The 15,244-nt window shown below is 40.0% G+C and overlaps 1 protein-coding gene across 1 annotated transcript; it reads left to right on the forward strand.

Annotated features, from left to right (window-relative positions):
* The first annotated feature begins 7,378 nt into the window (after window positions 1–7,378).
* On the forward strand, window positions 7,379–14,429 carry LOC120320265 (vomeronasal type-2 receptor 26-like). Its single transcript, XM_039369842.1, has 5 exons — window positions 7,379–7,693; window positions 8,814–9,650; window positions 11,589–11,816; window positions 12,954–13,080; window positions 13,528–14,429. Exons 1-5 carry the CDS (start codon window positions 7,379–7,381, stop codon window positions 14,427–14,429), a joined length of 2,409 nt encoding a protein of 802 aa, XP_039225776.1.
* The last annotated feature ends 815 nt before the right edge of the window (window positions 14,430–15,244 follow it).

Raw genomic sequence — 15,244 nt, forward strand, 5'->3', positions numbered from 1 at the left:
CACCTTGATAGCTTACAATATAGCCGGGCGTCTAACAATTTTTTCAGCACAGTGCGCACCAACTTCACATGCTCCTCCAATGTTTGGGAATAGATGAGTATATCGTCCAGATATACCAGCATACCCCGGTACAGATGTTCGTGCAAAACTTCGTTAATAAGCTGCATGAATACAGCTGGGGCCCCTTGCAACCCGAAAGGCATCACTTTAAATTGATAGCTGCTCAGAGGGCAATTAAACGCTGTCTTCCACTCGTCCCCTTTCTTAATCCTCACCCTATAGTACGCTTCACGAAGGTCTAATTTCGTGAAGATTTTCCCAGCAACTAGATGGGCAAGGAGGTCTTTCATCAATGGCAGGGGATATGTCTGTTCTATACATACAGCGTTAAGACCCCTAAAATCCACACATAACCTTAATCCTCCATCCTTTTTCCCTTGGAATAATACCGGGGCTGCTATCCGGGAACATGCTGGTTCTATAAAGCCTCTGGCCAAATTTTCATCTATGTATTTCCTCATTTCCTGTTGCTCCGAAGATGTCATCGGATACATCCTGGGTTTCGGCAACCTCGCACCAGGAACAATTTCTATTGCGCAATCCGTTGACCGATGGGGTGGTAAACTATTACATTCTTGCTCGCTAAAAACTGCTGCCAGATCACTATACACCGCCGGATATCCAGGATCACTCCCAGCCAGCCCAGATTTCGAGTCTTCAACCGCCCTATCCTCACTATGCACAGCCAGATGGGGTGGCTGGGGACCTACTGCAAGCCTTAAATCTGCCCACCACATGTTCGGGGTCCATTTATCCAACCACGCTAGACCAAGGATGATGGATTCGGACATAGAAGGCACTACTATAAACCGTATTACCTCCCAGTGAATACCTATCTCCATCCTCACAGGCTCCGTCACCCAGTTGGTCGGAGCTCCCCCCAAGAGGGAGCCATCTACTTGTTCGAAACGAATCGGAGACTTTAACCGGGTCACCCTAATACTCATCTGCCGGACCACCTCCTTACTAATCAGACACCTAGTGCACCCGGTATCAAGCAATGCCTGAAATGACCCTGACTCCCCAGTAACCGGACTCGTTAATGTTATGGGGATGGTGAACGGAACTATGGGATCACTCACCATCGGATCCTCCACCGGGCCTTCTTCTTCATATTCTTCCAATGCCGGAGAAATATCACCTGGAGCGGTTTGTCCTACTTGATGGGCGACTCGTGATTTCTCCGTCATCTTCTTTGGTGTCGTACCGGGTCTGCCCACGCCTGTTGGTATGTTAGTTGATTCGGGGAATGTGCACTCCGCCGCACGGTGACCTGGCCGGTTGCAACCGGAACACCGGTTTAGGACGTGCATTACTACTTGGCATCTGATTGGTACTGTCCTTGGATTGATCCTTGCCCTTACGAGGCTGCAACCGTACTTCACGTGCTCCAGGCAATTCCCTTAGCCAAACATCTAACTCCACCGCCGCCTTGAACATTCGGAAAGGCGTCCTACGATCCCTCTAACCACACATGCCCTGCGTAGGTCAATATCTAGTCCCGTGTGGAAATGATGGACCAGTAAACGATCTGGCCACGATCTAAGCCTTCCTGCCACTTTTTGGAAGTCCCGTATATAATCTTGTACTGGCCTGGCCCCCTGTCGCAGACCTACTAACTGTGCTTCCGCCCGTTGTAGTCGGGTGGGATCCTCAAATCTCGTTTTCAGGGCGTCTAAGAATAGTCCTATATCTGACAGCTCCCTGGCATGGTCTCTATACAGGTCAGCAGCCCAAGCAGCAGCTTCCCCTTGTAGGCTGGCTGTCACTGCAACCACCATCGCCCAATTAGACGGATATAGGGTAGTAAAACGATCCAAGTGGCTGAGCACATGGCTTAAGAATACAGCCAAACGATCTGGATTGCCGTCAAAAGTAAGCGTAATGGGAGGTGGATTCCACATCATGGCTTGTGGCCAAGGAGCTGGTATCTGGCCTCCATATGGGATATTTTCTGGAAGTAACATGGGTCGGTCACCTGAGCCTACTGGGCCCGCCCCTTGCCTACCTGAATCCACCGGCGGAACTCCGGCCCCTCGTGCCTCCTGCCGGTATTGGGAATACTCAGCTGTGCCCTGCCTCCCCATGGTATTCTGCAAGGTAAAGCGGCTACTTGGCTGTAATTTGAGCCTCGGACTCACTAACTGGAAATGGGATGACTCGGATGTTATACACGCCCCTGGGGCAGCCCTAGACTGGGGAAGGATACTAGCGGGAACTGAATAACCCCGCTCCCCAAACTGGTCTCTAAGAACGTCCAAGGTGTATTGCCCGGAGCCGTGGAATAGCTCCACTCATCTTTGTCGTCTCCAGTGACCCGCCGTTCCCTCCATCCGCTCAAACTCGGCGCCAATCCCCTGTCTCCGCGCTCCTCCGGATGCCGCAATGCAGGACTCAGCCACCACTCTCCGTCTGAAGCTGTGGTTGTTCGCGGTTTCACTGCATGCTCTGTAGCCTCAGGAACCTGCAGCTTCTCCTTTGGTCGAACCACCATCTGAGGAGCCTCTGTATCACCGGCTACAGGCACCTCCATCTGCTCAGCAGCTTCTAACTGCTCCTCCTCCAACGGCTCCACTCCCTGTGTCCCCTCCGCCATTATGCTGTAAGCTAGATGGCTTTGGGGTGAGTGCTAACTTACTAACAGAACGTCCTAACCGTGCTTCGCGAAAGCCAGGAAACAGGAACGTTGCAGTATTCAACAAGCTTTATTCACTATGTTGAAACTAAGTTAGCACTGGAACGAAGCTCCATTCATTGCCCTAAATACATTCCTCCACCACACCCAGAGTACACACCCCAATTGACGGTTAATTGGTCATCTGGAATCCACCTGTCCCCCTCCCCATACCTGCCTTGTGATAGTCCTCCACCCTACCTACGCCCTGATCCAGCTAGTACTTATGTTCAAACCTTACATTGAGTCCACGCCCCGATCCAGCTAGTCTTATGTTCAAACCTTGCATTGAGTCCACGCCCCGATCCAGCTAGTACTTATGTTCAAACCTTGCATTGAGTCCATGCGTTCCGTTCACGCCATTCTCATCCCTAATGTCCCACTCAACCTCTTCCTTTAATACCCCCTCCCGGTATCCAAGTGTTGTCAGACCCAGCGTCCCAGTTCCCATCATTCACAGAGTCACAGTTCCAGCAACATAAGCCATAACAGTTTTAACAGCAGTCGGCTTCTCCATATTCCATTTCTATGTAGCCTCCGTCCGGTTATGTGTTGGCAACATAGGATGTTCACGTGACCCGTTCGGCCGCTGCTGTTGGCGATGTAGCTCACGAAGCTACCGGACTCGGCTGGAACACAGGGTTAACTGGAACATTCTGGACTTTGGAAGGTAAGTATCACGCTGGGTCTGACAATTTGGATTTGAGCACAAATCACGTCACTGAATCAATATGCTCTTTAGTACACTAACATTTTTTCTCTCTTTGCTAGTCAATAGATAGTTAATCTACTTTCATTAGATTTCCCACAGTTGGTTTAACAGACTAAGGGAATACATTCCTAGGGAAAGCCTGTTTCATTTTTAAATGCCATGAGGTATATAAATGTCCTATTGATCTGATGTGAAGAATTCAGTGCTGTGCCATCCTGTCTTTATAATATTATTCTAAGTACAGTATTTTAGTTAAGTCCTTGTATAATTAAGCCAGAGGTGAAATATCATAATCCAGACTCTGAATAAAAGATAGGGCCCCTTTGGTAATTCTCTATTATTTCTTCTTTCTATTTTCAAGTCCCTGAAATCACCTGATTTCTTACTGATATAAGGGGCGACAGAAATATTATTTATCCCAATCCACCCACCTTCTAAGGAAACCTCAAAAAAATGTACCCAGGGAACAATGGGGAAAATATTACTTGGAAGTGGATCTTTCCCCACTTCCAAATAATAAAAAAGTAAATCACACCCAGCACATTGGTTTCTGTTGAGATCTCATGATATTGCATTCTCTCCAATCAGAAGAGACAGACACCTAGATGAATAGATGTTATTGTACTGGATTGCCTGTTCCTCCCATATATTTCAAAGGTAAAGTCAAGATGTGTGAATAATGACATATTTCTTTTCCCATGAATTTGGAAGGAAATCAGGTAAGAGGTTTGAAGTGCCAACACAGAAAAGTCCATACTTTGCAATCTACACCTTTGGAATTAGAACTTCAGATAATTCCTGCAGGACAACTCACCACAGCCAACTCACTGAGGGACAGGAGTTACACTCAGGGCTTTTTTTCTCATAGAACACTCAGAACGGAGTTCCGGCACCTTTTTTTGGATGGAACCTTGTAGGGTAGGCAAGGCAGGTTGTATTACGTGTGTGATTTCCGGAACATTTTTTTTTTTTTAAGAAAAAAGCACTGGTTACACTAATGTCTAAGAAATGGTGGAATAGAATCATTTAAAAAAGGATACAAAAGGAAAGACAAAATGAAATGGGAATGACAAAAATTAAAATATTTTTTTTATTTATTTTAAATGATTATATTAAATTGTTAAATTGTCCCATGGTGACTTGTTCCATGGTGAGTTGGCCAGAGCCAGTTGGCCACAATGAGTTGGCTATGGTGAGTTGTCCCATTCTGGCTTCAGATTTATGTTCATCCTTGAAGCAACTGATTTTTCAGGAAATATATGTAATTAATTTACTTATACTCCATCAGATGGGTTTTGGAGAATGCCATGGATAATGTCTCAGGTGCATATTTAACTGAAAGACTCAAATCTGCTCATTGCATAGCATTGAGCATGGTCTCAGCTTCTCAGATTTTGTTTACCCCTTCCACTTCAGCCTTTTTTGGTATTGCACTCCAAAGCACCATCTCCTGACCCCCTACTAAATAATGTATGACAGCAAATGTCATCACATTATGAGGAAGTCATTAACAGGCCATTTTTCAGATTAATGCACCAGGGAATTTCGACTAGATCTTATTTGTAATCATGAAGACTGATAGTCTTCCACATTTTGAAAGATACAAGACATTTAACAGGGCCCTCCAATAGGTTGTCCAATATATCATCATCTGGAGTTAACCATTCTGGGGTATCTGACTTTATATTGAGGAAGATGATTTTATCCACATCAGACAGAATAAGATGGAATTACAATGGCCTGCTGACTAGTTCAAGAGTGTTGAACTGTTTTTCCACATTTTAATCTTTAGAATCCCAAGAATAGGTTTATAGAGTAAAAAAAAAATCAAACTTCCCTGAATTATTGATTTCTTGATTCTCAGATTAGGATTATTGTCCTGAGCCAAACAAAATTCATTTCTCTATCTTCACACTTTTGTGGCAATGCTCGTTCCCAATTCCCCTTCTAATTATTAAAATCATAATTATTTATTCCCCTTTGAACAAGGTTTATTGGATTTCCACCATCCCAATTAGTTACCAATCAATGTGACAACAAATGGGATATACAGCACCTGAAAGCCTGATTTATAACAGCCTCCTTCTATGATGAGAGCAGAGGTTGGAGTAAAATCAAGCAAATACTGTAACAGTCTGCAATTGCAGATAATTCTTCCAAATCTGGGGCCAAACTAGAACTTCTTTACTGTAGTCTTCTATGAATTTTGAGATTTAACTCTGTGCTGAATAAAGAACTATAGGAAGGATCTTCTGCAGTATGTATCAAATGTTGCTGTTGCTGCGTAAACAACTTTTTCTTCTTCAGCTTCTGTCTCAAATTCCCTGTGCCTATATGCTGATGAAATGTCCACTTAAGGTGATAATAGAAGAAAAGGAATGTTTCCATTACTACAAGCCAGGAGACTATTTAATTACTGGAATATTGTCTGGAACCTTATCTCGACTGTACCAATTTTCATTCTCCAAACCTCCAGCCCACCAACTGAAAAGGTAACTGTCAGCAGGTCCAGGATTCTGGTCTTTTCTAGCAATGATTTCCTTTCCCCTATTCCTCACCTTGAGAAAGGCAAGTCATTATTGCTTCTCCCAATTTGCTTTGGAGGAAAGGTTACTAGGGAACATGATGATTTTGCAAAACCTGAGTTCCTCCACTAGTGTCAAGCTCAACACTGGGCAACACTGGGCATTGCCAACACGGTCCCAAATGACTCTTACCTGGATGGGGTTCTGCCTACTTTCAAAATGATTACCTTGGTACTGTGGAGAGTCAGCAATTTATTCATATTTATTTTATTTATTTATTAATAGATAAACAGTAACTCCCAATAAAGTAATTGAAAACCTCAGAGCAGAGGGAGATTACTTGTACTTTCTCCCTACCATTTCTTCCCTTTCTTTACATTTAGTCTGTAATTCCTACCACCCTCTCCACTCTTTCTTTCCACCCTTTAACACTTTTGCTACTTTTGTGGTTACCCTGTTCCTTTTGGTTTAAATAAAACGCATACCTTTTAAAAACCAAATTCAAGGAGGGGAGAGACTTATAAGTGAATATTTAGTCACAGAGGATCACATTAATTGTAGTTAACTGTAGAATATAGGGAAATAATTCTAAAGTCATGAATATTCTGCAGCAAATCTCTAGATCTAAAGAAGGCTTATGAAGAGACATCCATCTTCAGATAGGAAATACCACTGGCTAATCTAGCACTTGAATCCAGCTGTTAGTCATCTCCAGGGGGATATAACAGGAAGAAATCCTATAATATGAACACAACATATACATGTATACTTGGTAGCATCCCTCATTAGCATTCTGGAGGACTGGGAAGACACAGATCTTCCCTTAAGCATTGTGCTAGGATGGGGGTTGTGAGCTGTAAGCATATCTAGTCTGGTGCCTGGGGTAAGGGCATGATTTTAATTATATTTTATGGATTGTTGTGAACTGATATATTATCTCAGGAAATAGTTAAGTAAACAAAATAAATGCTTTGATTTTGCAAAAGGTTATTCTAAACAGATTGAAACAATAAAAGAAAGTACAAAGGCTTCTAACTATTGTGTTTGTTTTTCTTACCTGGTTACTAAAGTATAAGAATCATTTTCCTCATTTTTCCCCCCAAGTCATAATTTGGAGATAATTGTAGGCAGAATCAGTTCTGGTAATTTTGGTAGGACTCTTTTGATCCTGACATAAGAAGCTTACTATATCTCCCTGATATTTCTTTTGGCAAGAAGCTGCTAGTGGTGACAATGGGACTGTTCTTCTAATAGAAATTTCAAAGATATCTATCACCTGCAAAGATCAAGTAAATTGAATAATTTAATTAAATAATGAGTGTCTGATTATCTTTTTGGCATTGCACTATATAGCTATAAAGCTACAGTAAATATGACATGCTTTTATGAAAATCCAAATTGAAGATGATGACCTTTGGAAATTTCTTATGTTGCAGTGAGAACACCTTCTACCACCTTCTGCCCTTCTTGTTGGCTGTTCATGAAATCAACCAGAATTCAAGGCTCTTACCCAACATCACCCTGGGCTACAACATCTATCAGAACTTTTTCAGTGCAAGAATGACATATGAGGCCATGATGGACGTGGTGTCCACAGGGCAGGAGAACATCCCAAACTACAGATGTGGAAGACAAAAGAACCTGCTGGCAGTCCTTGAAGAGGTGGATTCTGAACTCTTTGATCATGTTTCTAATGTCTTGAGCATTTACAAAATCCCACAGGTATAAAGCCAAATGAAATTAATTCCATGTTGTAAATTCTTCAGATATACAAATATATCAGAGTTAGAGAATAAATATTAGAAGAGCTGAAAAGTGACCAATACAAAAGAGCTGGTTTTGTATACAGAATCATAGAATAGAAAAGTCCAATTCCCTGCACGGGCCAAGAATGGTCAGACCACTACAAATAAATTGCTGTCCAATATTTCCTCAAAAATATCCAGCGATGGAGCTCCAGGACACAGGATGTTCCAACTCTTAATAACTTTCAGTGAGGAATTCCTCATTATTATAATCTTGAAACTGAAGTAAAAATTGGGAAAGAAAGATATGAAAGAAAAACGAATGGGTCAAGATAGTTTGAGGGCACCTCCAGAAAGCAGCTTTTACATACTTTCTCCAGTGTACAAGACAAAAGAAAGTATGTCATAATATTCTTTCCTATTTTGAACTGGAACTTGGCACAATGCCAGTTGTCTTGGGTTTTTTTTTTTAAAGTTAGATTATTAAACAGACTTCTGCATTCCATATGTCTGAAAGAAATTCAACCAATTAAAGAGTTCACATAGAAATATTTGAAAACAATTATATGAATGAAGACAATGAAATAATATAACAATATTAAACAATTGCTAGGGGGGATATAAAAAACAGTATTTCAACTCCAACATATGAAGCAATGAAATAAGCAGTAATGTTCTATGAGAATTTAACATGTTTGTCAGTTTAAAAAGATATTCCATGAGTGGGTGGGTGACCCACAGAGTTACAATGTGGGTAAAAAAAAGAGTATGTAGGGATCATGTGAGCATAAGTTGTTGACAGCAAAAGTGCTGCATTGCATTTACTCCATCACTCAGGCAAAACTGCAAGGGTAAGGGTTGACCAGAGAGATGTGCTCCAACAGGACCACCCATGAACACCACCCACAGATAATTCAGAGCTCCCTAGTTTCAAAGGGAGCATACAAGACAACAGAAGGAACATCAAGGGAGCCAGTAAAATTCATGCAGTTATTGTTTGAAACTTCTCTCAGCAATAGAGAAAGGCCCTTAGATTTACCATGTGACTTTTATCATTAAAACTGACCCAAATACGAATACCTTCTGTTTTATCTTAGATCAACTATAATGTCATCAACCAGATTGCTGAGCAAAATAAACATTTTCCTTTTTCATATCGGATGACCCCAAACCAAAAACCTCCCTACTCTGCGATTGTCAATCTGCTCCTGCATTTCCAATGGACGTGGATCGGCCTCCTTTCTCTGGACAATGACAGAGGAGAAAAATTCAAAAGAAGCTTGGAAGCTCTTGCTCTAAAAAATGGGATTTGCATTGTCCTCTCAGGAACCATCCCAGAAGCAAATATGAAGACAAGTGCTAGAGACACCCTCATGCAAGAAAAATGGGAAATGTTCCTTTCTCTTATCAAGAGTCAAATAAAAATTATAGTATGCCAACTGGATTTTAAGGCCTCGGGGATACTAACAACAGTAATACAAGAGCTTGATAAGAGTAAGAAATTCATTGTGGGAAGAGTATGGATTGCAACAACTTTGACAGCTTTAAGTGTAGTTCTTTTTGACCTCTTGGTTGATCTCCAAAATAAATATGCTTTGTTTTCCTTCCTCATCCAGACAAAGGGAAGGACTCAGTATTATGACTTTAAATCTTATACATCTATGGTCACAGTGTATGGAAAGGAAGCATTCCAATGTTCCATTTCAAGTCCTTTGTTATCTAAGAAGGTTTGGAAAAAATGCAAAGAAAAAGAGAACTGGGAATTCCCACCCCATGATGTGATTGCAAGAATCCTCTCTCAGGATCCCTCTGGTATTTCCAAAGTAATTCAAAATGTGGCATGGGTCCTCAGTGCTGCCTCTTCCTCCCAACGGAGTAAGAGGAGAATGCAAGTTGGATATTATGAATCATCCCAGAGTGTGCAGCCATGGCAGGTAAGTCTTCTTCTTTGAGGTTCTACTGATTTCCCCCTTCCAATTCCTCAATATTAAATTAGATGTATAGAGGGGTGAAATATTCCAAAGAACAATTGCCCAGTTTGTAGTATTTGAGAGTGAGTTTGAGAACGAGATGATGGAGAAAAATCTTCCAAAGTTAAACAAACTGTAATGGTATAGGATGCGTTTGTGACAGAAATAGCTCTACGGTGACAAGGTGATTTTCAAAATTAAATAAGCATCCGAATATTTCAGCAATCCTCAACCCTTTTTTCTGATCACAAAGTGATCTAGTTTCCTAGCTAAGGTGTTAGGCTTGATTGTTTGTTCTGGATTGAAATTGGACTTTGCTAACTAAAGATTTCTAACATAGCAACAAGATAGAAATCAATGTCTTTTAAAAGCATCTTCTGAGGGCCAAAAAAGTTCATCCACACATCTCCTGAACTAATGCAGAGGCTTCCATAGCTAGTCTTTGAAAGAGATAACATCACTATGCAATTTGTATTGCATTCCTAGCCCGGAGTTAAGCTCTGCTAACTTCATCTTGATCAGGACTGATGGTAAAATTGTATTCTCCATCTTCTCCCATTACAAGGTTTCCCATATTTCCAAATGGTCTTACCTCAGTTGGGGCTGTGATGGTGAAACAACAAAATGGAGAACATAAAACACAGAATAATAGAGTTGGAAGGGATCTCAGAGATTTTCTAGTCCAACCCTACTCGAGCAGGAGACCCTATGCCATTTCAGAAAAATGGTTGTGCAGTCTCTTTTTTGATGCTCCAGTGATACAGCACCCACTATTTCTGAAGGCAAGCTATTTCATTGGTTGATTGCTCTCACCATTAGAAAATTTCTCCTTAGTTCTAGGTTGCATCTATCCTTGGTTAATTTCCACCATTGTTTCTTGTCTTACCTATTGGTGCTTTGGAAAATAGTTTGACCCCATCATCTTTGTAGGAGCCCCTCAAATAGTGGAAGACTGCTATCATGTTTCCCCTAGTCCCTATTTTCCTTAGACTAGACATACCAAATTCCTGCAACTGTTCTTTATATGTTTTAGCCTCCAGCCCTCTAATCATTTTTGCTGCTCTTCTCTGCCCTGTTTCCAGAGTTTCAACATCTTTTTTAAATTATGATGACCAAAACTGGATGCAGTATTCCAACTATGTTCTTTCTAAGGCTTTGTAAAGCAATACTAGAATTTCACATGATCTTGATTCTATCCCTCCATTAATGCAGCTTAGAATTGCATTGGCTTTTTTGACTGCTGCCACACACTATTGCCTCATATTTGAGTAATTGTCTACTAGGACTCCAAGATCCCTCTCACAGTTACTGACATTAAGCCAAGTTTCACCTAGTCTATATCTATACAGTTAGTTTTTCTTGCCTAAGTGCAAAACCTTACTTTTATCTATGTTGTTAGATAGGGCTCCGTTTTCAAGTCTATCCTTTTTGGATCTTGGGCTTGTCTTCTGGGGAGATGGCTATTCCTCCCAGTTGAGTATCATCTGCAAATCTGATGAGTTCCCTTTCAATTCGCTCATCTAGATTTTTTATGAAGATATTGAAGAGAGTTGGGCCTAAAATGGAACCTTGGAGTATCCCACAGCTTATTCCCTCCATATGGATGTAATTCCCTAGAGGACTACACATTGAGTATGATTTGTCAGCCAGTTATAAACCATTTGGTGGTGGTGTTGTCTATCCCACATTTTCAACAAAGTGAGATAAATGTCTGAAAAAGAGCTGTGGAGCCCTGGAGAATGATGAGAGAAGCTTCCCATGAAATGCTGAATCAATCTCTTTCAGACTGTAGAGGTGTTCTGACGAGGTTGAATTATTCAGAGTACTTCTAGTCCAAAATAATAGCAGAAAAACATTGAATAAAGGCTCAAATTGTAATGTTTTTTTTCTCTGCTTCTGCAGCTTCATAGGTTCCTGAAAAACTTCCAACATCACAATATTTCCAGAGATGGGATTTATTTTGATGAAAATGGAGTTCCTCTTGGTGACTTTGATATCATGCACTGGACATCATTTTGGGAAAAGTCTGATGCAGGGGTGAAAATTGGGAGTGTAGAAAGAGAAGCCTCCTCGGAAGTCAAGATTTCCATCAATCAGAGTGCCATTCAATGGCCAACGTCATTTAACAAAGTAGTTGATGGTTTTTGCTTTTCTATTTACCTCCATATGTGCAATCTTTTCTGCTCAGAAATAATACTTATTGAAGCCAATTGTGATGACTTCCAAATAAGCCTCATTAATTTATTAAATAACATTTTATTTTAGAGGTTTTTCAGTAATCTATCACACATTGGAACCTGCTGTACCATCAATTGTATTAGGGAATTTGCAATCTACATTATTAAATTGGAATAGGAACCCATAATTTACAGTATATCAAATCATCTTGTTTTCAGTAAGAGAAAATCCAAAATACCTATGGAGATTCTCGGTATCCACATCATTGTTGTGCCAAAGGCGCTTTTTAAAAAGGAGTTTGTTTTTCCTTGAAGACATTTCACTTCTCATACAAGAAACTTCTTCAGTTCTGACTGAATCATGGAGGATAGAAGGATTTGCAACTGCTGAAGGATTATGTTGTAAACAGGATACAGATTCAGCAGTTCCAAGGTTCCACACCCATTTGCACTATTCAGGTGACCCTACAAGTAGCCTTAACAACTCTCAGAAAGACTGCTAATGACCAGATGACTACAAGGAATAGAAATCCTTTCATCCTCCACCATTAAATCAGAAGTGAAGCAGCTTCCAATATGAAAGGCGAAATGTATTCAAGGGAAAACAAAGACCAGTTGCCTTTTGAAAAAGTACCTTTGAGAAAAATCCAGAATATGAAGAACTTAGCCCACTGAATTGCATGAGAGAAATATGTCATTAAGAATGTGGTGAGGGAAATGAGGGCAGCTAAAAAAGGCATTTACATAAAATTATACAATGATCAATTGTAAGAGAGAAAAATAATGACTGAAGAGAAAGCTAAATTTTGGAGGTTTCCTGAGAAAGCAAAGTTGGTAAAAAAAAAAAATTATAGCATTCTCATAAATGCCCAAAGGAGAAAAACCTTTTGCAATGGAACTACTTTCCTTTGGAAAGAAGAATAAGGCAACAAGTCTGTTTTGGGATCTGCAATAGAGATTGATAGAGAAAGAGAATCACCTTTCATTTGACACTTGCAAGCAGAGTAATTAAAACCCATGCCACGAGTAGATTTCACTTAGCCCTTCTAATTCATATATTGCCCTGAGTAATTGTTCTGTTTATTTTTAGACAGTGCCTTATTCAAGATGTACAAAAAGTTGCTTCCCAGGTTATGCCAAGCTTGTGAGAGAGGGGGCACCAGTTTGCTGCTATGACTGTTCTCTGTGTATGAAAGGAACATTCTCTGTGCAAGAAGGTATAGTAGGTGGCTCCAAAAAGAAAAAAGAAAGAAAGAAAAAAAACAGTATACAATCAATATTCTCTCTTGCTTTTTTAGAGTATTTGATAAAGAAGCAAGAAAAACATTAAATTTCTTTTAGGCATCCACAAACATTTCAAAGATTGGGCACTAGCACCAAATTTTGTTTGATGATGTGAACATTAAAATAAATAATGAAAGGTTGTTGTTTTCTATTGAGTTGTAATTTTCTTATTTGGTTTTAGGCAAGTGGAGAAGCTGATAATCACATTTATCTTTAGCCTTTAAAAAAAGAATGTCGACTATTTTAACAAATGTTGTGTCATATGGATATCACTGGGCAGAAATATTATATTATTCCTTGAAAATGAAGTAATTGATTTTGTTGTGGTTTTCATGCTCTTACAGCTGCAGAAACAGATACATACTAACAATTTTTTTCAGATGCATCCCACTGTGACAAGTGTCCAGATGACCATCATTCCAATAAGAAGCGAGATCAGTGTGTCCCCAAAACTATAAGCTTCTTATCTTATGAAGAATTGTTGGGATTCATCCTGGCTTTCTTTGCCATTGTTTTCTCCCTGACCACTGCCTTAATTCTGGGAACCTTCATTAAATATCGAGAAACTCCCATAGTCAAAGCCAACAACTGTCAACTCACCTACATCCTCCTGGTTTCACTCCTGCTTTCTTTCTTGACCCCTCTTCTATTCATTGGTCGCCCCATGAAAATGACTTGTTTGCTTCGACAAACCATTTTCAGTATTGTTTTTTCAGTTGCTGTATCTTCTGTTCTGGCCAAGACGGTAATGGTGGTGGTGGCCTTTCTGGCCACAAAGCCAGGCAGCAGCATGAGGAAATGGCTGGGGAAGAGTCTGCCCAACTCTATTGTCTTATCCTGCTCTGGTATTCAAGTAGGCATCTGTATGATATGGCTGGGAATTTTCCCCCCATTCCCAGATTCTGACTTTCATTCCCAACCAGGACACATCTTGTTGCAGTGCAATGAAGGCTCGGTTGCCATGTTCTACACTGCCCTTGGCTACATGGGTTTTCTAGCTGCCATTTGCTTCTTGGTGGCATTTCTGGCTCGAAAGCTGCCAGGGAGCTTCAATGAAGCCAAACTGATCACCTTCAGCATGTTGGTTTTTTGTAGTGTATGGATCTCCTTTGTACCCACCTACTTGAGCTCCAAAGGGAAATACATGGTAGCTGTGCAAATCTTCTCCATCCTGGCCTCCAGCCTGGGTTTACTAGTCTGCATCTTTATCCCCAAATGCTACATTATTATTCTGAGACCTGCCATGAACACCAAAGAAAATCTGATGATAAAAAATCATTAAGTGTCCGGATATTGGTCTTTATTTTTGTACAGTTTACATTCAGTATAACATCACATACTTTGAAGTCATGTTTTATGTGTTATAGCTTATCTTTCTTCATTCCATGTGAATTTTGTATTATAATAATTGAGTAGTAATGTTGCTAAAACAACTGAAATTATTTGAAATAACAATATCCTTCAATTGCCACAATCTGAATTCATGTTAAATCATAAGTATCATCAATGACATTAATAAAATTTCTGAAACCAGGCCAGAGATGTTACCAGAGATGTTCTGACATTGTTTTAGATTAAATGAAAGACTACGGCTAATGCTGATGTATGTTTTTGTTGCTATATATATTGGTGTTATATTTTATTTTGGGGGATGATATTCTGACTTTAAAAATAGTTAATTTCAAATATATATTTGATTGGTCTCTTCTGGCTGGATAATGGAAGATAATAGATAGATAGATAGATAGATAGATAGATAGATAGATAGATAGATAGGAAAGATATAGATAGATAGATAGATAGATAGATAGATAGATAGATAGATAGATAGATAGATAGATGAGAGAGATTGAGAGAGAGAGAGAAACAGAGAGACAGATAAGATTCTAAGTATTAAGAATAGATAAAATATCAACATGAACACTGGGGTAACTTTTATTTTTTTTTTCTCCATACTTTTGAATAAATTAATGAGACAAATTATTATTTTAGACTGTCTTCAATCAAAAGAAAAATATGTACAATTCTGAATGATTTGATAAAAAGTCATGTAGACACCTGATGTGACAATGAAGGTGTGTTTATGAGAAGTATTAA

The sequence above is a fragment of the Crotalus tigris genome, unplaced genomic scaffold (assembly GCF_016545835.1).
Source record: "Crotalus tigris isolate CLP2741 ecotype Arizona unplaced genomic scaffold, ASM1654583v1 scf7180000021272.97247, whole genome shotgun sequence".
Lineage (NCBI taxonomy): Eukaryota > Metazoa > Chordata > Lepidosauria > Squamata > Viperidae > Crotalus > Crotalus tigris.

Excerpts from the sequence above, each read along its gene's own strand:
- LOC120320265 (XM_039369842.1), top strand. The coding sequence starts at position 7,379 with ATGACCTTTGGAAATTTCTTATGTTGCAGTGAGAACACCTTCTACCAC. Across the intron at positions 7,694-8,813 it reads GCATTTACAAAATCCCACAG|ATCAACTATAATGTCATCAA; the intron begins GTATAAAGCCAA and ends GTTTTATCTTAG. Across the intron at positions 13,081-13,527 it reads AACATTCTCTGTGCAAGAAG|ATGCATCCCACTGTGACAAG; the intron begins GTATAGTAGGTG and ends AATTTTTTTCAG.